Below are 27,573 nucleotides of genomic sequence, written 5' to 3' on the forward strand. Positions count from 1 at the left end.
AGGTTGTGTAATGGAGAGCCTCCCCACTTTCATGTGTAAACATTACCATCACTTCCTGATTGTCTTCTTCTGAGCCTGATTCATTCACAGACCAACTCTAACCAAGCACACAAACATTACTGCCCTCTGCAGACCTTAGCAAGTGGCACATTCCATTGTATTGTCCTGATCAATCTTATCAATTCCCTGGCAGACGCGGCGTTACGATGCATACTGCCACCTAGTGGACAGATTTCGCATTCGCAGCATGTTTATGAGCGAGGAAGAACAGGTAATACCGAATTTCCCTATTTTCAAATGCAAATTTTGACAGGCATGTATCGTTTGCAAAGAGTGCAGTGTTACACTCAGTCCAGCAGAGGGAGCCAGTTGAGCGGAGTACTACTGACAGCGCCAAGTTGCCGTTCTACACTAGTCTGCATTGATCCTAATCTACATCCAGTATATCTTTGTATTTGTGTTGTAGGTGGCTGATCATTTTTTAGCCCAACTGGATTGTTCACGTAGACTTAAAAGACAGTTCGTCTCTTTCCTTGATCAGGCATAATCGGTCCATGTTCTAGGTGGGACAAGATGGAAGTGGAGAATTTTCAGTACTTGGAGTCAACAGTTCAGAACAATGGAGATTGTGAAAAGGAGGTGAAGAAGCTTATGCAGGCAGGATGGAACAGGTGGAGAAAAGTGTCGGACGTGATGTTTGATAGAAGAGTTTCAGCTAAAATGAAAGGAAAAGTAAACAAAACTGTGGTGAGACCAGCCATGTTGTTTGGTCTCGAGACACTAGTGCCACTGAGTAAAAGACAGGAAGCAGAACCGGAGGTAGCAAAGATGAGGATGCCGAGGTCCTCATTGGGAGTGACCATGATGGATAGGATCAGGAAGGAGTACATCAGAGGGACATTAAATGGGAGTGACCAGGATGGATAGGATCAGGAAGGAGTACATCAGAGGGACATTACATGTTAGAGGCCTTGGAGATAAAGTCAGTTATCGGCTAGACTGAGATAGTTGGGACATGTCGGTAGCCTTCAAGTTATTTCCTTTCAACTTAAATAGCCAAAAACTTACCACTTCCACACGGATAGGGAGGATAACTATTAACAGTTATTTAACCTTTAACATGAACATGAATCAAACGTAATAATTTTTTCTGGGTACATGATACCATACAGCATCCATATCAAACTTGCGCGGGCCGCACTAACATTAAACTTTCATATCAAGGCGGGGGCCTCAAACTAGTGTCCTGCGGCCCACATTTGGCCCGCGGGCCACGTGTTTGAGACCCCTGCCCTAAACCATCAGACATTGAACCCATAGCACTTCCTACTGACCAAAAATAGCAAAAAAAATAAAAATAAAAATAACAATTTAGGCTGGTACTGACAAATACTTCAGTGTGTTTTATATCACTATCTATAAAAGTATAGGTTTAAATATTTTGTTAAAACACAAATACAATTGAACAAGATCATCACTTCTATACACTTGATATTTTCTCCAAAACATATAATAAATAATAATACATGATCTTTTCTTGGATTATTACGCCATGAAAACATGCAATAATACTATGAGAGAATGTGTTCATGCGGCAGAGGGTGTGGCCATGGCAGGGGGGGTGTGGCCATCATGCTATCAGTTATTAGCACATGTACATGTGTTAGTGTGTTAGTGTTTGTGTCAGTCACATTTCTCCTTTACGTCCCAAAACTAAATGCCATCCATTCAGCTCATATAGATGACTTGTATAAGCAGCATGTATTCCTCAAGGATGTTTCCATTCCTCCTCCTATGCATGCTGGGTAAGTCCGTTGGTTCCAACTGCATCACTGCTGCTATTTTAAGATGCGTTTCTGTTTTTTTTTTTTTCTTCTAGGGTCATGCCGCTGTGGAAAGGAAGGCAGTAAGTGAACTCTTGGTCACTCGTGCTTTGGTAATAATGATTACTTAGTTTTTTTTTACTTTTATTTAATAGGTGTTCCATCCCTGGGGCGTCCTGACGTGTTTGGCCCTTCGGAGGCTATGGTGAATGAGGTTGTTGAATTTCAATGTCTTCTGTCCGTCTACCCAAAGGATGAAACCATCCTGCTGGAGTTATTCAAGTGTGTAGCAGAAAACGTTTCATGCAATCTCTGGATAAATCCCTCCAATGATGACGCTCTCTATTTCCCAGGGAGGGAAACCGTGGCAAGTTGCTGGGGTTGTACAGTTCCCTCAACGGGGAGACTGCGACCTTCCCCATCGTGATCAGAACTTTACACGAGGGCAACCTGGAGTGTGTGGCTAGAGCGCAGAACAATTCTCTCCTGGAGCCCACTGTCAGTTATACGCACTACCTCAAGGTCATCGGTGAGTGTAACAATGTCGCCGTGAGGCGGTCCATACGGTTGTTTAAGACGGGACAAACAAAGAACAAAAACGCCCCAAAATAGTCGCCGCCAACCAAAATGGCCTTCCTGTTTGTTTTGGAATATGGATTCCTGAGACTTTTTTGGGCGTCGTGTCATGAAACTGGTGGCAATATTTAAAGGATGTGCTACTGAGTCAATTTTGGGAGCTTATGTTTGGGACCCATAAAATATCAAATAGCAAAATTTGGTGAGTTTTCATGCACATTAAGGCCCTCATAAATGCGAAATTCTTCTTTCTCTTTGGGCTTTTCCCTTCAGGGGTCGTCACAGCAAATCAATCTCCTCCATCCAACCCTGTCTTCTGCATCTGTCTCTCTCACACCAACTACCCTCATGTCCTCCTTCACTACATCTATAAACCTCCTCTTTGGTCTTCCTCTACGCCTCCTACCTGGCAGCTCTAAATGCTGGACATGTCCCAACCATCTCAGTCTGGCCTAAAGGACTTTATGTCCAAGGCCTCTAACATGTAATGTCCCTATGAAGGACGCGTTCCTGATCCTATCCATCCTGGTCACTCCCATTTAATGTCCCTCTGATGTACTCGTTCCTGATCCTATCCATCCTGGTCACTCCCATTTAATGTCCCTCTGATGTACTCATTCCTGATCCTATCCATCCTGGTCACTCCCAATGAGAACCTCAGCATCCTCATCTCTGCTAGCTCCGGTTCTGCTTTCCTGTCTTTTCCTCAGTGGCACTAGTGTCTCTAGACCAGGGGTGGGCAAACTACGGCCCGGGGGCCACATCCGGCCCGCCAAGTGTTTGAATACGGCCCGCCCAATCTTTCCAAAGTATTTCATTGAAACTCAACATACAACCTGGCATCATGGCCTGAGCCAACCTTTTGATGGTTTTATCAATTTCGTTTTTTGACATGGTCTGTTGTTTACAAAGTGCTCCTGAAAAAAGGGACACAAGCACATAATAATAATAATTATTATTATTATTATTATTATTATTAGATTATTATAATTATTATTAGAACTATTATGATTATTATAATTATTATTAATTATTATTAATGCTAATTATTATATTAATTGTATATAATATTATTGTTATATTTGCATATTTTACATAATAATAATATAATTATTATTATTTTAATGTTATTGTAATTATTATAATATTTTATTATTTTTAAAATATTTAGATATAAATATAAAATAATAAATAATAATAGCAGATTGCATGACAATTTTACAGATACAATTTTGTCATATCAATGCGGCCCGCGAGTCAAAAAGTTTGCCCACCCCTGCTCTAGACCAAACAACATGGCTGGTCTCACCACAGTTTTGGATACCTTTCCTTTCCATCCTGCCTGAACACACTTTTTCACCTCCTTTTCACAATCTCCATTGTTCTGGACTGTTGACCCCAAGTACTTCAAATTCTCCACCTTCTGTATCTCTTCTCCCTGTAACCTCACTCTTCCAATTGGATCCCTCTCATTCAAACACATATACTCCGTCTTGCTGCGGCTAATCTTCATTCCTCTCATTTCCAGGGCAAACCTTCACTCACTAGTTGTGAGATGCTAATATAACAATAATGAATTTTGACAAAAATTATTTTTCAAAAGCAATATTTCTTCCAACCCTTCATCCATCTTATACGACGCTTATCCTCACTGGGGTTTACGGGGGGTATGCTGGAGCCTATCCCAGCCGACTTCATGCGAGTCCAAGGGTACACCCTAGACTGGTCTCCAGTCAGTATAGACAAATAGACGTACAGAAAAACAACCATTGACATTCATATCTTTGGTAGGAAATTTAGAGTCGCCAATTAACCGAACATGCAAACGTCCAACGGAGATTCAACTCCTGATCTTCCACATCTCCTGACTGGATGACAACAAAACGTGTTTTTACTGTCATGACGCTTGTATAAACACTTGTAAAGTCACCATCAAGAGGTAACAAAACCTCAACACCATATATCATAAGTCATAATGGAGCCATATGCAGCTAAATGTATGGAATTGTGCCTTACCATAAGGGTTCTTAAGAAATTGACATTTTGGAAGGAAGTCACCCTCCAATCTTTGCTCTCAGTCTTTTCACCGTGTCGACCCCTACAGAACCAGTTGCAGGTGCAAAGGTCATCATTCAGTCAGGTCAAGATGAGGTCTTTGTTGGAAGCACGCTGAAGCTGAGATGTCAGCTTACGGCTGGAAATCACGTCTCCTACAAGTGGCTACAAGATGGTCAGCCGGTCTCACAGTCTCCACTTCACTATGCAGTAGAAGACCAGCTGCTCCTCTACAGGTCAGTCGCTTTCCTATGGCCTGAAGGTCCTGATTCATGTCATGGTGCAATACGTTTGGAAGGTGTTATTACATGCAGGCCGTTCTGTATTAAGGCAGCCCCCAGGCTGCACTTTGGACACCTCTGGGTGACCATGTAATGACTATGGTTGGGGGTTAGGGTCATTACAGGGTCAAATTATTGTTACAACCATAAAGATTATGGATTATGGCATTAGTTTAGAACACTCTAACGCAGGGGTCTCAAACTCAACTTACCTGGGGGGCCACCGTGGCTAGGTTCTGGGTGAAGCCGGGCCGCATCAGGTTTTCAAAAAAAACCCAAAACGCATTTATTAAAAACTGGAAAAAAATTCAATAATCTTCAGTGCATTGCTTCTGCTATACCCTACACTTTTTCAGTACTTTGGTTCCGGTTTACCACACCAAAATATCTGATAAAACATTCCACTGTTCTCAAATATCTCAATTTTTATTTTTCTATTCACAAAATAAGATTAAAAAAAAACAAATTAAGAATAAAGACAATAAATCAATCAGTAATAAATAAGTAAAATAATAATAAAACAGCAAATAAGAAAAACATAAGAAACCACATACAGTTGGTAGAGAAATGATTTTTTTCATATTCAAATGTACAGTATTAACAGTTATTTAACCTTTAACATGAACATGAATGAAACTTAATAATTTGACCCAATTAGCAAGTTAGCATGGTACGCCATGGTTCTATCTGGGAGCAGCGTGGTAACTTTAACAACATGTTTTAATGAGATGCTTTATCTTGACGTGTATTTTACCTTTTATTCCAAATCATTTCCTGTATTTATTTGTACCCAGCGTCATATAAGCCTTTAGCTTCATTGCTAATCCAAAGCAAAACAGGGGGCGGGGTAACAGGGTAGGGTAACAGTATGGGCGGGGCAAAATCATGTTTAATTGTGTCCGGTGTGCACACAGCTTTAAGGTGTCATTTCAACATTAGACTTTGGTATCAAGGTGGGGGCCTCAAACTAGCGTCTCGCGGGCCGCATTTGGCCCGCGGGCCGCGAGTTTGAGACCCCTGTTCTAACGTCAGGTTAGGTTACACTACGTCTGCCACCAGTGACGTGTACCAATGTACTACGTGATGGTTTACGTCGCCCACAGAACCTCCACGGCGGACAGCGGCTCCTACACGTGCATGGCGACAAACCGCTACAAAACAACGCCATTCACGTCCAACAGTTCCGCAGTCGTCATCACAGTCAAAGGTTGGTGATCTTCGTAAATTGTTACGGAAATGCTTAAACAAAAAGTCATTGCTTGTTTATCACGATCAATTGGTTCCAGACCCGACTGCGATTAGTGAATTAGGAAGTAGTTTTCAATATTAATAAATGGAACATTTTTTTGTGTGTAGAAAGTCTGTTTATGACTGAATACTGAATACAATTTATTTACTGTATTCTAAACTTAAGAAATGGTTTAAAACAGAGTGGATAGGAGGATGAAAAAAATTACCACTTCCACACTGAATAGGAGAAAAATGTCCAGCCCGTGACTTTTTTTTTGTATTTCTGTTCTGTGTCGCCACCGCATGCTGCAACTTCATTTACTGCATCCTCGTTCCTTCAGACGTGGTGTCAAACCCTGACATTTCCTTCAGCGTGCTGAAAGAGGATCCCCACAACTATTTTGCTTTGGTGACCTGCCAATCAACCAAAGGGACGCCGAACGTCACCTTCTCCCTCTACAACAGGACACAACTGGCTGGCAATATGACAGTCGAGGAGAGGAAAGCCACGTTCAAGATCCCCCTGGTTTTGGAGCGACACTTAGGATGGTTCCAGTGCCAGGCCTACAACGGGGATCGGGTTGCGTACAGTAACTGGTTGCCCTTACAAGTTGGTAGGTGTGCCGCCATCGCAGTCAGACCCGGAACCTCTTTGAGTCGACAAATTCAACCAGCTCATCTGATCACGATCTGCAGCGTACTACTTATTCCCAAAAAGTGCATTTAGAACAGAGGGGTGGGCAAACTACGGCCCGGGGGCCACATGCGGCCCACCAAGTGTTTGAATCCGTCCCGCCAGCTGTATTGTACCAAGTATTTCAACTTTAAACATACAAACTGGCAACATGACTTGCAAGTCGGATGTCTCATTTAGTTAAAAAAAATAGTTTTTACAGACATTACAGATGATAGTAAAACACTTTTACAGATAAAATTAGAGAAATAATTCAAGAAAAATTATAAGCATAAAATAGTGTGTGTGTGTTAAATATATTTTCTGCCCCCCTGGACCATTTTGTTAATTAAATGCAGCCCACAAGTCAAAATATTTGCCCACCCCTGATTTTGAGTATATCAACATTAATCGTTTGATCTTGATTACCCCAACTAAGTCAACAATTTTAACAATTCCGACAGCAAATCATTCAACACAATCCAATTTTTCACAATTTTCACATTTATTTCCCCCCCCAAAATTCCCACTAATCAGCTCTTAGGCAATGCTACTGCTTGTACATTTCCCAACCGATTCATCTTGTTCCAACATCAAGTCATTCAACCAAGTCAGGACATTTGTGCTATTATCCACAACAGAAACATTCCCACTTTTCTCAACTTGCCAAACAACGTGCCGAATGCCATTGATCTAATTAGATCCAAGGCATTCAGCAACAACTCCCACATTTCTCAACAGATTCCAACCGTTCCAAACTCAAACCATTCAATAATTCAGGACATTTTACATCACAACAATCCCGACTTCTTCCAACGTTCCTATTTTTCCAGAAATTTCAGGAATGCCTTTGATCTAATCCAGGGGTGGGCAAACTTTTTGACTCGCGGGCCGCATTGATTTAACAAAATTGCCGAGGGGGGGGGGGGGTAGATAGTATTTTACACGTAACAGTCAATTTTTACACCTATATTTACACATATTTTACACATATTTTTTATGTGAACTTTGAAATCATTTATTTGATGTGAAGTGTATTAGAAATTAAATGTATTATTATTATTGTTATTATTTTTATTAGAATTACTATTGTTATTATTATTAGTTATAGTAATGTTATTATCATTATATTATATAATATATTATAATTATTATTTATATTATTATATAATATATTATTATATATTAATAATAATAACAATAATATTGTTTATTATTTTTTTAATAATAATATTATTACTATTATTATATTAATATTATTAACAACAATATTAATATAATAATAGTAATATTATTATTAACAACAACATTATTATTGTTAATAATAATAACAATAATATTGTTTGTTATTATTTTTAATAATAATATTATTACTATTATTATATTAATATTATTAACAACAATATTAATATAATAATAGTAATATTATTATTAACAACAACATTATTATTGTTATTATTATTATTATTTTTACTATTGTGCTTGTGTTCCTTTTTCCAGGAGCATTTTGTAAACAACAGACCACATCAAATAACGAAATTGATAAAGCAGCTACCTCAACCATCAAAAAGTTGTCCCAAGCCACAATGCCAGGTTGTATGTTGAGTTTAAATAAAATACTTTGGAAAGAACAGGCGGGCCATATTGAAACACTCGGCGGGCCGGATGTGGCCCCCGGGCCGTAGTTTGCCCACCCCTGATCTAATCAGATCAGTTTCCATTCGTTCCAACATCAACACGGATACTTTCTGGTTCGTTTTTGTTTTTCCAAATTCACACGCAATATCTTCAGACATTACAGCAGATTACAGATTAGCCGATTCTATGTTGACAACATCACCCTCAATATGACAGCGAGTGTGGCTGGGCCAGTGACGATGAAGTACGACTACGATGTTGGAGAAAACTACGCCGTCGTCGGCCTGAGGTTATACTGCAAGGCGACCAAAGGATCTCATCCGCGGTACAAATGGTTTCTCAACCAAACGCTTCTCCAGGGCCGGGGAAGCTTCTACTACACGGTCCATCAGCCTCCAGAACAGTCCATGCTCCTGCTATCTGTAGGGAGGAGCAGTGCCGGGACGTACCATTGTGAGGTGTCTGACATTTTTGACAACAGCAGCGCCGTCAGCAGCAACAAGCAGTACCTGGACAAACACGGTAAAGTACTGCCTCTGCTGTGGAACGCTTGATGGCTGTATTTTTATTCATGGCGTCGTATTCCTACAGTGCTGAACGGTTTCCCCGTCTCCGTGGTCGCTGTTGTCTTTGGATGTTTCACGTTTCTGCTTCTCCTCGTCGCCGCTTGTTGTTGGACTGGAGTCTTGTACAGTAAGTGTAGTATCTGCCAAAGATGTGTTTTTATTTGCTGCCGTGGAGTAATCTTGTTAACGGTTCTTTTAGGAAGAAGATCAAACGGAGAGAAGTCCTAGTAAGTGACTGCTTGTCTTTGTTTTATCACCAAATTATCCCAAATTAGCTCAGCTTATTGATAAAAATACAGTACACAAAATTACAGTAGTTAATCTGGAACGAACCTAGTTAATCCTAACTACGACTCATTAGTTGGTCATTAATTCATCAGTAACTACTCTAAATGTATGTGCCTTAGTTCCTCGGTAACTACTCTACTCATTAGTTCTTCATTAGCTCCTCAGTAAGTACTCTAAAGGTATGTGCCTCAGTCATTTGTTTTTCATGAGTTCCTCAGTAACTACTCTAAATGTATGCACTTTAGTTCCTCAGTAACTACTCTAAATGTATGCACTTTAGTTTCTCAGTAACTACTCTAAATGTGTGCACTTTAGTTTCTCAGTAACTACTCTACTCTTTAGAGTCTCATTAGTTCTTCATTAACTCATCAGTAACTACTCTAAATGGATGTGCCTTAGTCATTAGTTCCTAGGTGACTAGTCTAAATGTTTGTGCCTTAGTTCCTCAGTAACTACTCTACTCATTAGTTCTTCATTAGCTCCTCAGTAAATACTCTAAAGGTATGTGCCTTAGTCATTTGTTTTTCATGAGTTCCTCAATAACTACTCTAAATGTATGCACTTTAGTTTCTCAGTAACTACTTTACTCTTTCGAGTCTCATTAGTTCTTCATTAACTCATCAGTAACTACTCTAAATGTATGTGCCTTAGTCATAAGTTTTTCATTAGATCTTCAGTAACTACTCTAAATGTATGTGCTTTCATCACTAGTTCTTCAGTGACTACTCTAAATGTTTGTGCCTTAGTTCCCCAGTAACTACTCTACTCATTAGTTCTTCATTAGCTCCTCAGTAAGTACTCTAAAGGTATGTGCCTTAGTCATTTGTTTTTCACGAGTTCCTCAGTAACTACTCTAAATGTATGCAATTTAGTTTCTCGGTAACTACTCTACTCTTTAGAGTCTCATTAGTTCTTCATTAACTCATCAGTAACTACTCCAAATGTATGTGCCTTAGTCATTAGTTTTTCATTAGATCCTCAGTAACTACTCTAAATGTCTGTGCTTTTGTCACCAGTTTCTCTGTGACTACTCTAAACGTTTGTGCCTTAGTTCCTCAGTAACTACTCTACTCATTAGTTCTTCATTAGCTCCTCAGTACTCTAAAGGTATGTGCCTTAGTCATTTGTTTTTCATGGGTTCCTCAGTAACTACTCTAAATGTATGCACATTAGTTCCTCAGTAACTACTCTACTCTTTAGTTTCTCATTAGTTCTTCATTAACTCATCAGTAACTACTCTAAATGTATGTGCCTTAGTCATTAGTTTTTCATTAGATCCTCAGTAACTACTCTAAATGTATGTGCTTTTGTCACTAGTTCCTCAGTGACTACTCTAAATGTTTGTGCCTTAGTTCCTCAGTAACTACTCTAGTCATTAGTTCTTCATTTGCTCCTCAGTAAGTACTCTAAAGGTATGTGCCTTAGTCATTTGTTTTTCATGAGTTCCTCAGTAACTACTCTAAATGTATGCACTTTAGTTTCTCTGTAACTACTCTACTCTTTAGTTTCTCAATAGTTCTTCATGAACTCATCAGTAACTACTCTAAATGTATGTGCCATAGTCATTAGTTTTTCATTAGATCCTCAGTAACTACTCTAAATGTCTGTGCTTTCGTCACTAGTTCCTCAGTGACTACTCTAAATGTTTGTGCCTTAGTTCCTCAGTAACTACTCTACTCATTAGTTCTTCATTAGCTCCTCAGTACTCTAAAGGTATGTGCCTTAGTCATTTGTTTTTCATGAGTTCCTCAGTAACTACTCTAAATGTATGCATTTTAGTTCCTCAGTCACTACTCTACTCTTTACTCTTTCATTAGTTCTTCATTAACTCATCAGTAACTACTCTAGATGTATGTGCCTTAGTCATTAGTTTTCATTAGCTCCTCAGTAACTACTCTAAATGTCTGTGCTTTCGTCACCAGTCCCTCAGTGACTACTCTAAATGTTTGTGCCTCAGTTCCTCAGTAACTACTCTACTCATTAGTTCTTCATTAGCTCCTCAGTACTCTAAAGGTATGTGCCTTAGTCATTTGTTTTTCATGAGTTCCTCAGTAACTACTCTAAATGTATGCACTTTAGTTTCTCTGTAACTACTCTACTCTTTAGTTTCTCAATAGTTCTTCATGAACTCATCAGTAACTACTCTAAATGTATGTGCCATAGTCATTAGTTTTTCATTAGATCCTCAGTAACTACTCTAAATGTCTGTGCTTTCGTCACTAGTTCCTCAGTGACTACTCTAAATGTTTGTGCCTTAGTTCCTCAGTAACTACTCTACTCATTAGTTCTTCATTAGCTCCTCAGTAAGTACTCTAAAGGTATGTGCCTTAGTCATTTGTTTTTCATGAGTTCCTCAGTAACTACTCTAAATGTATGCATTTTAGTTCCTCAGTAACTACTCTACTCTTTACTCTTTCATTAGTTCTTCATTAACTCATCAGTAACTACTCTAGATGTATGTGCCTTAGTCATTAGTTTTCATTAGCTCCTCAGTAACTACTCTAAATGTCTGTGCTTTCGTCACCAGTCCCTCAGTGACTACTCTAAATGTTTGTGCCTCAGTTCCTCAGTAACTACTCTACTCATTAGTTCTTCATTAGCTCCTCAGTAAGTACTCTAAAGGTATGTGCCTTAGTCATTTGTTTTTCATGAGTTCCTCAGTAACTACTCTAAATGTATGCACTTTAGTTCCTCAGTAACTACTCTACTCTTTAGTTTCTCATTAGTTCTTCATTAACTCATCAGTAACTACTCTAGATGTATGTGCCTTAGTCATTAGTTTTTCATTAGCTCCTCAGTAACTACTCTAAATGTATGTGCTTTCGTCACTAGTTCCTCAGTAACTACTCTAAATGTATGTGCTTTCGTCACTAGTTCCTCAGTGACTACTCTATAAGTTGGCGCCTTAGTTTCCCAGTAACAACGCTACTCGTTAGTTCTTCATTAGTTCCTCAATAACTACTCTAAATGGATATGCCTTAGCTCATCAATAACTACTCAAATTGTATGTGCCTCAGTCATTAGTTCCTCAGTAACTACTCTAAATGGATGTGCCTTAGCTCCTCAATAACTACTCTAATTTGATGTGCCTCAGTCATTAGCTCCTCAGTAATGACAGTATTTTTGTGTACCTTATTGTAAAATGAGACCAACAACGCAGTAAATAAATACGTGTATACAAATAGTTTCTTTTCTCTCCCAGTGTGGTCCAAGAGATGGAGACATTCCAAGCTTATGAGGACGAGCTGGTTTGTACGATTTCTACATCTTCATCACTATAAATACCAGACTCTTCATCACGAAGTTACCCCACATGTCATTTTGTGTTCAAAAATGCAGCATGAAAAAGAGCAATAATACAAGATCAAATAAGATGTCAACATACATGACATGAACATAAACATAAACATGATCATATATCTATCATCACATTTGCACCAGTCCCTATCATGTTTACATGTCACGTGTTATCATATTTGCACATATGAGCATGATATGGAGCAGCGCTAATACTGAATGACAATTGGTCCTTGTTCATTCAATCTACCTCAAACCTTTGCTTGCAGGAAGTGTCCAAGTATCAGGACGATTTGGACATTAATGACGACTACAGGACAACTATGCACCTTCATTGAAGATACACACTATAAAAATAAAATACACCATAAAATGTGGGCGTTCCCTGCCAAACGTGGCCTTGAGTGCATTCTCCATTTGACTTTAGTACTTTAGCACCTGCAGTATCTCCAGCGCCCTCTTAAGGCTGAAATATTACATTGCACTTTAATTTGGTAGGTACTCAACTGCCACTGTCAGTGTTATTTATTTCTCTCTTCCTCATCGCTAGACATTATAAACCTACAATATTAGGTTAGGTTGTCCATAAGTATAATGTGAGTGTGAATGGTTGTTTGTCTATATGTGCCCTGTGATTGGCTGGTGACCAGTCCGGGGTGTACCCCGCCTCTCGCTCAAAGACAGCTGGGATAGGCTCCAGCACCCCCTGCGAGAATAAGCGGTAGAAAATGAATCAATGAATATTTTCATAGTTATGGCATAGAAAACCTGATCTTCTGAATATTTTTTTTTTACATTCCATGCCTGAACCCTTAAGACATGAAATAACATTTGTATTACAAATTAGACATGAATTAGATGGGGGGGGGGGGGTTTCTGGACAGCATACTTTCTTGCAGCTTTAAATCGTTTTACACTTTATACCCAATAAAGTAGGAAGAAGAGGGCAAATAAGCCATGTAAAATGTAAATTAATATGCTCGAACAGAGTCACAGTACCTGTGTCCCCTATGGAGCCTTAGTGAGGAGGCCAGTGCCTGTCTCGCCACCGCCACCTAGTGGCCGATGTAGAAAGATTCACAATTACACTGCTTCTTATTTGACTTCATTTAGTTAGCTGTTAGGCCAAGAATATGTCCAATTTGCTTAGCTATGCCTATTTTTTTAAACTGATAACAGGCTGTATTTTAACCACGAGACAGTGATCATTTTTTTTAATCTATGGGAAACCGTGATATAACAAGGGAACGTTAATGGTAGGAATTGCTATGTAAACAAACGTTCATCTACGAGTTGTTTACGTCGAGCCAGGAAGGAGACGCTCTGGTTGTCGCGTGCTTACACGTGCCTTTGCCACACAGGACAACCTAGCCGGATATCCGCCTTGGGACGTGCACGTTCCAATTAAACCTTTACTTCCTCCTTGTATTGATGAGGCCTTTTCACATTAAAAGTGCGCTTTGTTTTTCTCACGGATTTCAATGATATTCACCTGAAAACACAGTTTTCACAGTGTAAGTAGTAAGTAGAAGTAATAATTCTTAATTTTCATTTTTCTATTTGTATTATTATCCCTTTCCTTCACAGTGTATCTTTATTTTAAATCCTGTTTGTTTCTGGATATATTTTGACACCTTCCTTATCACACAGGAAGTGAACAACATGTGTATTGTATATACCGTATATATATTGTATAAGTTGTATAAATTTATATAAGTATAAATTATATAAGTTGTGACTGAGTTATCAGTAACAGACATGAAGGGGAGGGAGTATGATTACAAATAAAATAAAATGTAATTTAATTTTAACTTTATTTATTTAATTTATTAAATTTTAACTATTATAAATTTAATCTGTGAAATTTTAAAATTAAATACATATTTATATTGTATTTAATAAACCAAATAAATAAACCAGATCATACCGGGTAGTTTTTGCTTTTGAGGCTATTTTACAGTATTGACAAACATATTTTTAAAAAATTATAAATCTGTTGTTTCATTCAAATTATAACCATTAACAGCAAATAAAGGTAGAAGAGCACAAAATTATATTTCAAGTAAGTATCGGCAACACTGGCACTGTCTTTACTTTGTATCGGACCACTATCAAAATTTGTAGTCCATTTGTAGTCCAAGTAGTCCTCCAATGTCGAGGTGAAGGAGGTACGACAAGGAAGTGAACTGAGCTCCGCCTTCTTCTCACAATATCGTCCAATCAGTGATCGTTTTTTGCCCGGGAAGGCGGCGCCTGAAAGTGTGTGGACAAACCCGTTAAACCGACTCGACTAAAACCAGAGTACGTACGTCCGTCCAAGCGGAGAGACACGATGGAGGGCACCGGAGCAGCGAGTGTGTACGGGGCTTCGCTCCCCGGAGGAGGCTTCGACGTCCAAAAGTTTGTCCGACAACCGCAAACCATCGTGCGGCTCCTCAGCTGGGTGAGTCGGCCTCCATGGTTTTGTGAACAGGTGCACTGTGGAAGTTTTATGACTTAGCTTAGCCTTGTGGATGTCTTAAGGGGCGTCATGTTGCATTCAGCTGCTCGGTGACAGCACAGGGCGGCACCATTGAGGAAAAAAACACTAAATATATCTATATATCTTAATCCTATATGTATTGCGATACACTTTATTATAACGCAGCTTGACTGGAGAGTGTTTTGGTTTGAAAGTATATGAATGTACCTTGAAAAGTACCTGGGAATCACCTGTTGTGCTTTTTTTTTTAGCTTGTGGTTTGGATCCCATTTGGAAGTCCTATATACAAAGTGTATAATGCATTCTATCTTTACCCCAGCTGGGGCAAGAGAGCAGGTTCTAGGGCTATTTAAGATGTTTGACCTTGCTCCAAAGGCCTATGTAATGTGCTGCTTTCATTTCAATGCCAAACTATCCTTGGCTCACTCTGGGGACTACATTTCAGACACTTATGTCATGAAGTTTGAAGCGTTTCTCATCCGTGGTGGATTAGGACAGAATGTGCTTTGAGTGGGTAGACCCCTGAGTGTGTATCAGTGTTTTTGTACGCTTTCCGGCAGGTAAAGTGATACCTCTGCTTGGATGGAACTCCGGTGCTTGGCTCATCTCGCATAGATTTGCAGAATCAATGCGGTCGCTCTTTCCAAAAATCTATGCAGGCTTGATTACATAATTACCGGTCATTTTAATTGTATTTCAGCGAGTCACGACCCGTCACACAGGGGCATTGTTTGCTGTGTCGACATGCGCTACCGTGCATCAGTCACCGCCGTCATAGGAGTCCAGGGTAGGATACTTTAAAAATGTTTATCTTGCCTCGGTTGCTTTCCTTTTTTACAGTAACTTTTTGTGTATTATCTACTGATGTGTGATACCACCACTGACTTAAACTGCTTTTGGAAGGCAGTCCGACCAAACAAACCGACCGCACCTACCCCGGCGGAAGAAAAAGTAGTCCCCACCAATCTGGTATCATGTAAACAAGATCGCAATAAGTTAGTGCTTTGCATTGTGTTCTTGTTATTGATATAATTACCTCAAATGACCGAAGCGTCAAAGTATTGATATTTTTCTATGAGAATCGAGCATAAAGATCCGCAATCAGTATCCATCCGCACATCACTAGTATTAACACTAGTATTAATCACTCTAAAACCTGCATTTTTAGGGAGTAATAATGAACCCTGTTTGTAAACAAACTCTTAAACTGTATGATTGGAAAAACTCATGTACTAAAATGTAGCAAGAAACGCAGTTAAATGTAGTAAAATAGGCATAATTGTTATTTACCTTCAAAGTCAGATGAGGCCTCAAGGAGGTACTATTTACTCTGTACACAACTTCATTTCAAAAAAGAATATCCACCCCAAGAAAGCTAAATATAACCTAATTGACGCATCAGACCTTTGTAGGAATTGATGTCAGCTGGACGGCATTGTTGGCTTACCTCCCCACACTGATTTGTGCGGCCAAATTTGCCTGCATCATTTAGATTGATTGATTTATTGATGGAGATTTATTTTCCCACCATTTGGAAGTTGGTGTCATGTTTCATTGTATGTTTACTTTCACTTTCAAAGTGGTGCCGTCTGTGCATTTCAAGTACGGACAAATGCAACGACAAAATCATGGTGAATATTATTGATTATAAATTTGCTTCCGCTTGGTCACTTGATTTGCACCTTTTTAGCGACTCGTGTGCGTTTCTGAAGTCTGCACTTTTGCGGCGGGTTGAAATAAAGCATCCGTGTGGTTGTGTTACAAAAAAATGCTACGCCACATTTCATATGGTGCCTACGTAGACCACAGATAGAAGGTCTTGGACTCCTGAAACACAGATGAACAATGCAGGCGCTGTTTTAAGTAACATTTTGGGTTCATAAATAAGTTGGCAGGACTCTACATTAAAAACAAAAATTAATGTGGATCCTTAAGGTGAGAACTACTTGCCCAAACTTGTCGGAATATGCTGATAATTCATCATATAATAGTACTGATGTATTTGGAGGAATGTCTGAAACGTATATGTTAACATGGCATGCCATACTACCTTACACATGGTAGTCGTAGTAAGCAGTGATATTTATAAGTTGTGCACCACAATGAAACATTATTGAATAGACACATTTGTGTACTAGTAAAGTGTTTTTAATCCAGAAAAAATGCTCAATGGTCAAACAATAATTTGTGAAGTAAAGGTGATAAAAATCCACCGAGAAACGGAAGCGCTAGATTTTGTAGCTTGTGCAAAATCAGCACTTGGTATTGGATCTAATGGGTGGTGTTTCATTGTGACCACTTCAAATTGTCACAGCAATGTGATTCACTCACCTGTGCCATCATTTGATTTGCTAACCGCTAATAAAATACTTGTTTAGGAGGCACTGGTTCATCACTTTTTGCTGTTTTCCTTCACAAGTTGTTGAAGAATTAGACCATGTTGGCAGGGACGCCATGATGGATGTTTTCCTAGTCAAACCATCGCTGATTGGTTGATCGCCAACAAGAACGGGTGTGGGTAAAACGCAGACCGCGGTCTAAATAAACTATTCTGATTGGTCCATTTCAAGATTTGCAAGGATTGGTTTGCAAATTAGCACCGGAATTACGCAGTCCGTGTTTTTTTTTACCAACACCCAACAAGAACCGCTTTTAAAAAAACTCTTGTCAGTATGGAATGCCAAAGTGCATTCCCGACGGGAATATCACTGATTGGATTTACTTGCCCCAATTTTGTTTTAACTCGCCCCGGGCCATCGGTACATCGTTATTGTCGAGCCCTGGTTGGCTGCTTTAAAGGAATACTTAGTAAGCAAGAAATGATATACTTACATATTAACTCATTCAATCCCGGCCATTTTTTTAAAGCTGTTCCTCTCGTTACCTGCCATTTTTGATGATGTGTGCCTTGAAAAATCAGTCCAAATCGAGACATTAGCTCGGCATTGTGTTCTTGTGCTATATAGATATTGTATATACAGTAAACCTCGGATAAATCGGACTCGGATATATCGGAAATTCGCTCACAACGGACAGATAAAAAAGAACCGATTTTTCTGTAATGCATTTCCAATAAAAATTCATTGCATATATCGGATTTTTTATAACGGATTTTGCCTATTTCGGACAAAATCTCCAGTCCCGTTCCAATGCATTTCCATGAAATTTCCCTCACATATATCGGATGGCCGCATCGTGGCGCTCCGATTCGCCGAATCGTGACAGGCTATCGCTATACGACGTCATTTGCAGCGTTTGCAGCGTTGCCTGCGCGTCCAGGTACATTGGAAACATAGTCAAGGAAGTGTCTTTTTATAACGGATAAAATCCCATTTACGCATATACCGGATATAAATCCGATATATGCGTAAAACGGACATTTTCCGGTATACGCATATAACGGATTTCGCTTATATCGGACAAAACCAGTGGGAACAATTGAATCCGATATATGCGAGGTTTACTGTACCACGCGTTTGCATGTGTGAGATGCCCTTTCACTTCCTGGTTTCTGCGTAGCACATATGTGTGAATGGGAAAGCTGCACCAAAACACGCTCTCTTCTATTGTGGAGTTGCATCATCACCTCTTTGTGCATCTCATGCTAAAAAAAATAAAAGACGAATAAATACGTGTTTGGTAGCGAATGGGAACATGGGATGGACAGGAATGATTTTTCTTTAATATCGCTTTAACTTTATTGTATTCTACTTAGCAGCCAGGACACATTCCATCTGTCTTATTAAGCATTCCCCTCCCACCGTCTCATTTTGTTTGGGTATTCCACATATTCCTGTCCCGCTGTTTATTGTCTGGCTCTTTTGTCCAACAGCCCGTCTCTGTCCTCCTCCCAGACCTCGTTATGAGCGTTATTAGGGAACTGGTGGTGTTGCTGGAGTCACAAGGCTGGCAGCAAGCTCTCAGAACTAGGTCACATGGTTAGGTGGCTAACCAGCGCGGCAGGGGAGTGACCACGAGATGGCCCCAGGCGCCCCCGTGCGTCAGTGTCCATGCTTGGGTTATTTCCTGTTATCCCAGTAAAATAGTCCCAAATATCCAAATAAAAAGCCCATGTTTTTTTTTCTAATTCATATTTGGGAGTACGGGCAGCAAATACATCTGATTATTATTATTATTTATTATTATTATACGGGAGCCAGGCAACAATATTATTATTATTATTGTGCAAAGACAATAAAGGAAGTCTATCGATTTATTGATCTATGTATCTTTTGTCATTTGCTGTCAGTGTTTGACTTCACCAATATTTGCATCTAAAGTCATTCATATGTAAACATCAGAAGCTAGCATATCAATATTTATTTGCCTCCTCCTTCCATTGTCTCCCTGTAGCTGTTTGCCCTGGTGGTGTTTGCCTGCATCACCACAGAAGGCTACATCAACCCCGTGTTCAGCGCCGAGGCCAAATGCATCTTCAACCAGAATGACTCGGCGTGCCATTACGCCGTCGGCATCGGGGTGATTGGCTTCCTGGCCTGCGTGGGCTTCCTGCTGTTGGACGTTTACCTGCCTTTCATGAGCAACACGCAGCGGAGGAAATACGCCTTGATGGCAGACCTCGGATTCTCTGGTGAGACGTTACTTTCCGTTTGGCTTTGTGTTAAAGATAAACGCAAATGAGTGGCGTATAACATAGAGCGTTAAGCGTCCAAATTCTTTTTTTGAAGCATTTAACATCAAAACTGTAGCCGACAAAATGACTTTTAGTGCTACTGTGGCATGCTTAAGTTGCAAAAATAGTCAAATACACATGCAAAAAAAGAGCCAGCCCGCAAGGCATGCTGGGTAGCTTGTGCCACCGCCCTGTTTGTCGCATTTTTGCTACATTGCAAAATACATTGAGGTCATCAGAGAAGTAAACGAGGAGCTAAATACTCTTGATATCCATTTTTATTGATCATGCTTCATATTGTTGCAGATGGATTACCCAGCATGCCTTGCGGGCATTTAAATTTTTTTTTGAAGTTTAGTGCATTGTTGTTGATCACCCATGTAGTAGTATTGATTATTAATTGATTTACGTGTTTTGTCAACTTGCTGCGGATGTGTTTTTGTTTCGTTGCACTGTGAGCAAGTATATCTTTCTGTTTGATGACCACCTATGCTGTATATACACGGGCCCTTCACCTACAAAAGGTTTGCCCACCCCTGATATAGATTATTAGTAATGAATTAATTTCTTTAAACAATATGTCAAGGGGCGGCACGGTGATCTAGGGGTTAGCGCGCAGCTAGGAGACCAGGGTTCAATCCCACCCTCGGGCATCTCTGTGTGGAGTTTGCATGTTCTCCCCGTGCATGCGTGGGTTTTCTCCGGGTACTCCGGTTTCCTCCCACATTCCAAAAACATGCTAGGTTAATTAGCCACTCCAAATTGTCCATAGGTATGAATGTGAGTGTGAATGGTTGTTTGTCTATATGTGCCCTGTGATTGGCTGGCGACCAGTCCAGGGTGTACCCTGCCTCTCGCCCGAAGACAGCTGGGATAGGCTCCAGCACCCCCGCGACCCTCGTGAGGAAAAAGCGGTAGAAAATGAATGAATGAATATGTCAAGGGTCTATGAAAAATGAACTACAGGCTGAAAATGGCTCCCAGGCTGCACCTTGGATACCACTGTCGTAGGCCTTTCATTTAGAAGACCAACTGATTCCCAATTTTTCTGACAAATTTAGGAAAGTAATTTTTTCACAACTTATTTAGTTATTGTGTGTGCAACAATATAACGATGACCATTAAGGATATGATTGGTCATCTTCATTCATTCATTTTCTAGCACTTATCCTCACGAGGGTCACGGGGGTGCTGGAGCCTATCCCAGCTGTCTTCGTGGTGAGAGGCGGGGTACACCCTGGACTGGTGGCCAGCCAATCACAGGGCACATATAGACAAACAACCATTCACACTCACATTCATACCTATGGACAATTTGGAGTGGCCAGATTGGTCATCCTGTAGTACTTTATTTCCTGTCTGTAGATGACTTTTTCACAGGGCGGTCATCATGTCCCCCCCCCCCCCACCTAACGCCTTCTCCTCTGATTTTGGATCTTCTGACTTTTGTGAGGCATCAATTAGTTTCAGCTACAATAACACTTCCCTTTCTCTCTTTAAGTACCATTGCTAACAAGCTGAATAGTCGATGAAAGTTGTGGTTTGCTCATGGAGTTGACATCTCTTCACGTGCTCAACCCTGAAGAAGAGCTTTAAAAGCCTGGGTGTCCAACATGCAGCCCAAGGTTCAATTTCTTTTCTTGGCCTGCGGCATTCATTCATTTGCGGGGGGTGCTGGAGCCTATCCCAGCTGTCTTGGGGCGAGAGGCGGGGTACACCCTGGACTGGTGGCCAGCCAATCACAGGGCACATATAGACAAACAACCATTCACACTCTCATTCATAATTTGGAGTCTCCAATTAACCTAGCATGTTTTTGGAATGTGGGAGGAAACCGGAGTACCCGGAGAAAACCCACACTCCACACAGAGATGGCCGAGGGTGGAATTGAACTCTGGTCTCCTAGCTGTGAGGCTTGCGCGCTAACCACTCATCCACCGTGCAGCCGGCCTGCGGCATATTGGAGGAATAAAATAAACCCAGCAAAAATGAGAAATACAAAGAAAAAGGGTATTATGTCACAAAGGAATATTTTTAGTCTTTCTATAAAATAAAAACCAAATACATCCATAAAAGTGCAGTCAAAATTGAACATTTGCCACGTAATGAAATGATGATTATTATCATGAGATCATCTTTACTTGAACATTGAACACACCACACAGTGCACTCAGTGTTTTCCCTGCATGGCGTCGCTATTATGCATTGTTGGAAGCAGCAGATGGTGATGAGTGAGCAGAACGTTGGAGGAGCGAGGTTGTCAACAAAGGAGTAGTCATCTGACCCGCTTCTCTGCCGTTCTTTAAAATGATGGAAATGTATTTCAACTACAGTACGTATGTATGTCCAGAAGATAAAGGAGCTAATGTCTACATGAATTTAATTGTCAGTTTAGTTGAGAGATGATTTGATGATTTCTGCATTTTGGGCATTTCAAAGAAATATTAGTCCACCATGGAATCATCATGGCCCTCAGGTCTTCAAACTCGCTGGGATTAACAACAGTAACAGTAAAGTATGTACAGTATGGAAATGATTGTGCATATGTGTGTTCTTGTCAGGGGTGTGGACCTTCTTGTGGTTTGTGTGTTTCTGCCTGTTGGCCAGCCAGTGGGGTCAAACCCATGACGTCAGGGGGATCCCCCAGGATGCCGCACGTGCAACCGTGGCCTTCTCGTTCTTCTCCATTGCCACCTGGGTGAGCGAGGCTGCTGGGTTTCCAATTTGTGTTTGTCATCTCTGAGCGTGTCCGTCAAACATTAGGTGTGATATGAGTGCGCTGTTAGATTTTTTTTTTTTTGAAGGGGGGGTCAGTCAGTTTTTTTTTACATCACAAATGCCTGTGAGTGCTTTTAATTGGGAGAGGGGCCACTGTAGTACCCGCTGCTCGTTGAGAAGAGCGATGTTAGGATCAGGGCCACATACTGTAAAAGTGCAAGGGCCACTTTGATGAAAAAAAACTGCCTCTCAGCTTTGTGATATCAGTGAAAAAATTAGATGTATACGTAATGTATATACTAATTTACAATTTTTCTGTTTTGCAAATATTTCAACCTTATTCTTTTAATATTATCAAATTTTCATCCTGCAATATTGACTTTAATATACTAATATTTGTACTTTATCCCAGTAATATTTTCCCAACCAAATTTCCCAAAAATGACAAATTTATTTATTTATTTTGTTTTTCTTATCACCACTTTAACAAATAATACATTTTTTTAGATATATATTTCAACTATTCTCATTAGAATGCAACTTTTTTGATGAAAATTTAATTCTCATTAAATGACATGTTTTTCATTTCTGTTGTTGTAATTATGACTTTTGCTCATAAAATTTAGATTTTTTATTCTTGAAGAATTACATAGGTTTTTCTGCAACAAAATTTCCCCCTAAAAATCAAACTTTATTTGTTGTTTGGGGTTTTTTTTCCCATATTATTTTCACTTTTAATTTTTTTTAAATGTAAACTTTATGCTACTAAAATGACATTTTTCATTATAATATTAAAATGTTATTCTCATAAATTTTTATTTTTTTTCTTATATATATATTTTTACCTTACTCTTCAAATATTACTGCAGATTTTTTCTTATTAAATTATATTTTTAGAATGTGCCAAGGGCCAAAAAAACAAAAAACAAATGGCACCCGGGCTAGTTTTGGCAACACTGATCCCTCCTGCTACGTCTTCTTATAACAACAAGCCACAGACATGGCATGTTCCATTTTAATGGGCGGAGGGGGGAAATGAATGTCTGAGGAAACACGGACGGATGTGAGATGGTTTCAGTAGAAAGGAACGCTTAGTCAGGTCTCGTTTCCTAACCTCAACGTTGTGTTGGATTGTGCAGGGAATTCTAACCTACTTCGCCTTGGGTCGCTTCCGTCGGAGCCCAAACGATGTCACCATCCCAACCTACACCGAGCAGCCTACGGATCAACACAGCCCCTTCCCACCAACCTATGCCCCCACCTCCTACAACCCCACGCCGTACACCCCCACCACGTACGCCGCCTACCCCAACATACCTGACGTGACTCAACAGTCCCCCTTCACCACTAACCTGCCGCCACAAGGGGGCGTGGGCTACCAGCCGCCCAGCTACTGACGCAAAGGGAAGCGCTACAAAGCTCCTGGCTGCTCTGTTGGTAAATGGCACCCAGATCCGTGTCATATTGATACAGCTTTTCTCAAATTGTTAACCCGACAAGTTGAGATGCGGGACACTTGCAGATGACGTCCAAGGGTCAGGCTCGCTGATCTGCGTTGAGATCTGACCGAGTGCTGACGATTGGCTAATCTGACCTGTGCGCTAAGACGCAACACGTACCTCAAGCAGGCAGAAGGAACGCAGGAACCCAGGATGGTAGAGGTTGGTATTGTGCCACAACGAGCAAGGCACTGCTTCTCTTGCGTCCGGGCAGATTTTGTTGTGAAATTCTGCCATTTTAGTCGCCACTTGTGCCACAGTGTTTTTTTTCTTATGTAAATTGAATAATTTATCTTCACAACAAACAGAAGGTTGGATGTTGTTGAGTAAAAAGTAGTTGTGACAATATCAGTGCTTCTGTTTTTTTTTTGTTAAACATAGCGATTGTATGGATTAATTAATCAGCCACATGACCATAAACAATCTTGGAGACTGTTTTTTGGTACCTTTTCTAACATTAAAAGTCTTTTGCATTTGCCTTCTACAAAAGCAGGTCCATGCGTGACACACAATCAGCTGCGGCTTACTTTTAGATAGGCGGTGGGTGGGGAAGCTGATAATGCCGAAGCCATTGAACAGTCACTCATTAACAACAGAAATGTGTCCTGAAAACAGTCTTGTAGTTTCACAATATTCTTCACGGGATCATTCTTGTAGACAATGGCTGTCCCGCTTTGGGCTTCTTGTGGTAAAAAGGATGCCAACAATCCAGTGGCCAGTGATGCATTTGGTACCTTCAGTGAGGACTTGAGGGCCAGCAACATTTAAGAAATGGCCACAACTCTGGTTTGAACCAGTTTAGCACACACGTCGAGCCACCATGACGGTTCATAAGTAAGGCCCCTTATCTTGGAATACATAGTCACCAATATGCCTGGCTTATATTTCTTCTAATAACTTCTAGCATCAGTAACTAATTTCACCTCATAAATAGCAGCAGCGGTGCTGAGAAACTTGGTGCTCAGCCAAATGTAACGAGCGTAACGGCTCAGTGATTAAGGGTCCCTACAACTCCAAATATGTACACTACGTCATCACTCGCCGCAGCTCACAATCAACATAACAAAAATATAAAACCTTTCAAATACACGCCTGATCAAAATCCTAAGACCAGTAAAAAAGTAGTAGACATGACTAGTAGAAGACATGAGAGACAGAAACCATTTGGGGTAAAAATTCAAGGTCAAAGTCAAGAGGTAGACCCAAAAAAATGTCAGAGTCTGGGGATCAAACTGGCCGTGCGTCCAGACACGGGACAACCCTCAGCCCAAATGAAGGTAGTTACTGGTGCCGAGTGCAGACACATAATAGACTGGATCTGTGAGAAAGGAGCTTTAAAGAATAAAAATGTACTGTGACATACCTACTAAAGAAGTGATGAAAAATGAAATATTAGTTATATTTAATTTAAAATAACTCAAGATTTAAAAAAAAAAAGATTTCATCATCCTCCCATTTCTGGTCTCCACCTTCAGAGGTGGAGGGATGAAAAAAGCTTCCTGGGAATTGTAGAGTCCACAGGTTTTCCACGAAGTGCATGTTGGGGAGTTTCATGTCGAAGAGGAGGTGGTTGGTTCTCTTTGGCCGCCGTCAGACCTCCGTAACACTTTCGACAAACCGCCTGATATTTGTCCGCTCCGCCAATCACTTCCACCTACGGAACAAACCAAAACACAACATTTCAGGGTTCTGTAATTTGCACATTTAAAAAAACGAATACATAAAAATACAGGTAAAGTACAGCATTCTTATGTCTTTGTTCTTCACTGCTGATGTTTTCTTTTCAAGTAGTGAGATTTTGCACATTGACAGTCCTTGAACGCACCGTCCTTGTGTGCTGTGACTTTCCACATCATATGTAGGGCTTAAACCTGGATTGTTTTGCAAGTAAACAATGGCACTTGAAGAGAGAAGGAGAGGCTTCTCAGCCTGAATCTAATAAGTACAACAGACACCCTTATTGCAATTGTTGATCCAAAATCAGAGGAGATCTACCATATACACATACCCATTTTATGTTGACTCCCTTCGGACTGGCTGATGAACAGAAACTAGCCATTGCTTGCACATTTACTTGTCACTTTGGTCAAAGATAGAAGTAGAATGGATGATAATAGGTTGACGTGGCTTTCCTCCATTTGTGCATAGTTTTATCATATTTACGATTTATTTCTTATTACGCTTATTTCAAGTCATGGTTCCTTGACAGAGAACTATTGTTGCGGTCCAAGCTGATACCTCACCTCCTGCTCTGCTCCGATCCTCTTAGTGTAGGCAGCTTCTTTGTAACATTGCATGCAGACGGCGTGGAGCTTCACCACACTTTCCGCCAGCGGGACAAGGTTCAGGATGTTTCCGAACGGCTGCAAAAAAAAAAATGCACAAACCAGCAGCGGGAACTTGTGAATAACTAGAAGGGTAATCACATTATCAGAGCAGAACAGTGGCGTCTCGGTGAGGAATAATGGGCATATTGAGCAAAAAAAAGATTTCTTCAAAAACACATTCCTACTGCATCCCTATCGGCCAGACAAGAGTCACCTTTCTCTGGAACGTTCCATCCAAGGCAGCAATGATGACCGTCTTGCCGGCATTGGCCATCTCCTCACAGAACTCCACTATATCTGGGAACTACAGCCGCACATCGGTGAGCAATACTCCAACCTCATAATAAAACCACTTTAAAAATGTATACTTACAAACTGCCCTTCATCGATTCCAATGACACAAGCTTGTAATGCCAATGAGTGCACATCTCTGAGGCAATTAGCAGATACAGCCTCCATTGTGTTTCTAAAAAATTGACACATATGAAAGTATATACACACACAAATAAACAAGTGTATATTTTGAAGGGAACATAACTTCTATACTTACTTGTCGTGTGTGGCCATGCCTGTGTCCGAATACCGTGTATCTTTGGCATACTTCACCACCAAGCAGCAGTATTGCGCTATTTGGAAACGGCGCACCCTTCGCATTAATTCAGTGCTGCGGAAATTAACTTAAAGTTAATCACAGACACAAATGTGGAATACGTTGTAGTTAGTTCATTTATGATGAATACGCCGCAGTACATGCAATTGTGCAGATTGTAGTCCTGAGCGTAATGTAAACAAAGCAGGAATTGGCGGGACATGGTACACTCGTCGATATAGTACAGTACTCCCACCGCCATTACAAACACGTAAAATATATTTCTTTCTTTATGAAACAAGCTAGTAACTTCTACTATGTCAAATTATATAAATAGCGTACCTTTTGCCTGAAAACATAGGTCCAAAGATGACCTGAGAGAAACAAAGGAGAGGGTAGTTTTAAAAAAAAAAAAGTACAGTTAAACAAAGGTCTACAAATTACAACATCAAAAACTAAAATTATGTTCCATGTAAGCAAGGAAGCCATTATTTACACACTTTACTAAAACAAATAAACGTTAGTTAGCTTACACTTACCTGGATCTGTCCTTGTGTTTTTCTCGGTGAATTGGGGAAAACTTTAGGAAAATCCATACAGTCCATACTGCGATCTTTAGCTTGCGTTTCAACGTCCAAAATAAAGTGTTTAACAGCTAACGACTAACAGCTGCTCTGCAAGCCAGCAAGTTGAAAAAAGCCGCGTCTTTCCAGTCTATGACCCGGAAATGATTTCAACCAATGGGTAGCGCCTCTGAATGGTCACGTGACTACAACATCCAATACATACACACTTCTCCACGACACGAAAACGAATTTGCTCGCTTATTGTGAGCGGCACTGAATACTCCACTTGGTTTATTGTGTCAAAATGATGAATGCTTACGTTTTCAAGTAGG

The 27,573-nt window shown here is 40.2% G+C and overlaps 3 protein-coding genes across 12 annotated transcripts; 2 read left to right on the forward strand and 1 right to left on the reverse strand.

Moving 5' to 3' along the window:
- The first annotated feature begins 34 nt into the window (after positions 1 to 34).
- Positions 35 to 14,737, forward strand: si:dkey-93h22.7 (hemicentin-2). Of its 10 annotated transcripts, XM_058083386.1 has the most exons (13): positions 1,445 to 1,805; positions 1,880 to 1,906; positions 1,979 to 2,105; positions 2,177 to 2,352; positions 4,504 to 4,690; positions 5,839 to 5,942; positions 6,307 to 6,579; positions 8,493 to 8,798; positions 8,868 to 8,969; positions 9,042 to 9,069; positions 12,333 to 12,378; positions 12,697 to 12,921; positions 14,652 to 14,737. In XM_058083386.1, the coding sequence occupies exons 1-12, from the start codon at positions 1,742 to 1,744 to the stop codon at positions 12,763 to 12,765; spliced, it is 1,509 nt and encodes a 502-aa protein (XP_057939369.1). In that variant the 5' UTR covers positions 1,445 to 1,741; the 3' UTR covers positions 12,766 to 12,921; positions 14,652 to 14,737. The 10 variants fall into 10 exon arrangements, with proteins under 10 accessions (XP_057939891.1, XP_057939369.1, XP_057939137.1 ...); XM_058083908.1 differs by lacking the exon at positions 1,445 to 1,805 and adding an exon at positions 35 to 271 and having other exon boundaries at positions 8,868 to 9,069; XM_058083154.1 differs by having other exon boundaries at positions 8,868 to 9,069.
- Positions 14,727 to 24,436, forward strand: syngr2b (synaptogyrin 2b). Its single transcript, XM_058084235.1, has 4 exons — positions 14,727 to 14,870; positions 19,263 to 19,500; positions 22,104 to 22,240; positions 23,400 to 24,436. The coding sequence occupies exons 1-4, from the start codon at positions 14,760 to 14,762 to the stop codon at positions 23,655 to 23,657; spliced, it is 744 nt and encodes a 247-aa protein (XP_057940218.1). The 5' UTR covers positions 14,727 to 14,759; the 3' UTR covers positions 23,658 to 24,436.
- Positions 24,122 to 27,406, reverse strand: tk1 (thymidine kinase 1, soluble). Its single transcript, XM_058084357.1, has 7 exons — positions 27,215 to 27,406; positions 27,018 to 27,049; positions 26,637 to 26,750; positions 26,459 to 26,552; positions 26,301 to 26,390; positions 26,003 to 26,122; positions 24,122 to 25,413 (listed from the first exon to the last, which is right to left on the reverse strand). Exons 1-7 carry the CDS (start codon positions 27,278 to 27,280, stop codon positions 25,231 to 25,233), a joined length of 699 nt encoding a protein of 232 aa, XP_057940340.1. The 5' UTR covers positions 27,281 to 27,406; the 3' UTR covers positions 24,122 to 25,230.
- Positions 27,407 to 27,573: the final 167 nt, after the last annotated feature.

This window comes from Doryrhamphus excisus, chromosome 1 (genome assembly GCF_030265055.1).
Source record: "Doryrhamphus excisus isolate RoL2022-K1 chromosome 1, RoL_Dexc_1.0, whole genome shotgun sequence".
Taxonomy (NCBI): domain Eukaryota; kingdom Metazoa; phylum Chordata; class Actinopteri; order Syngnathiformes; family Syngnathidae; genus Doryrhamphus; species Doryrhamphus excisus.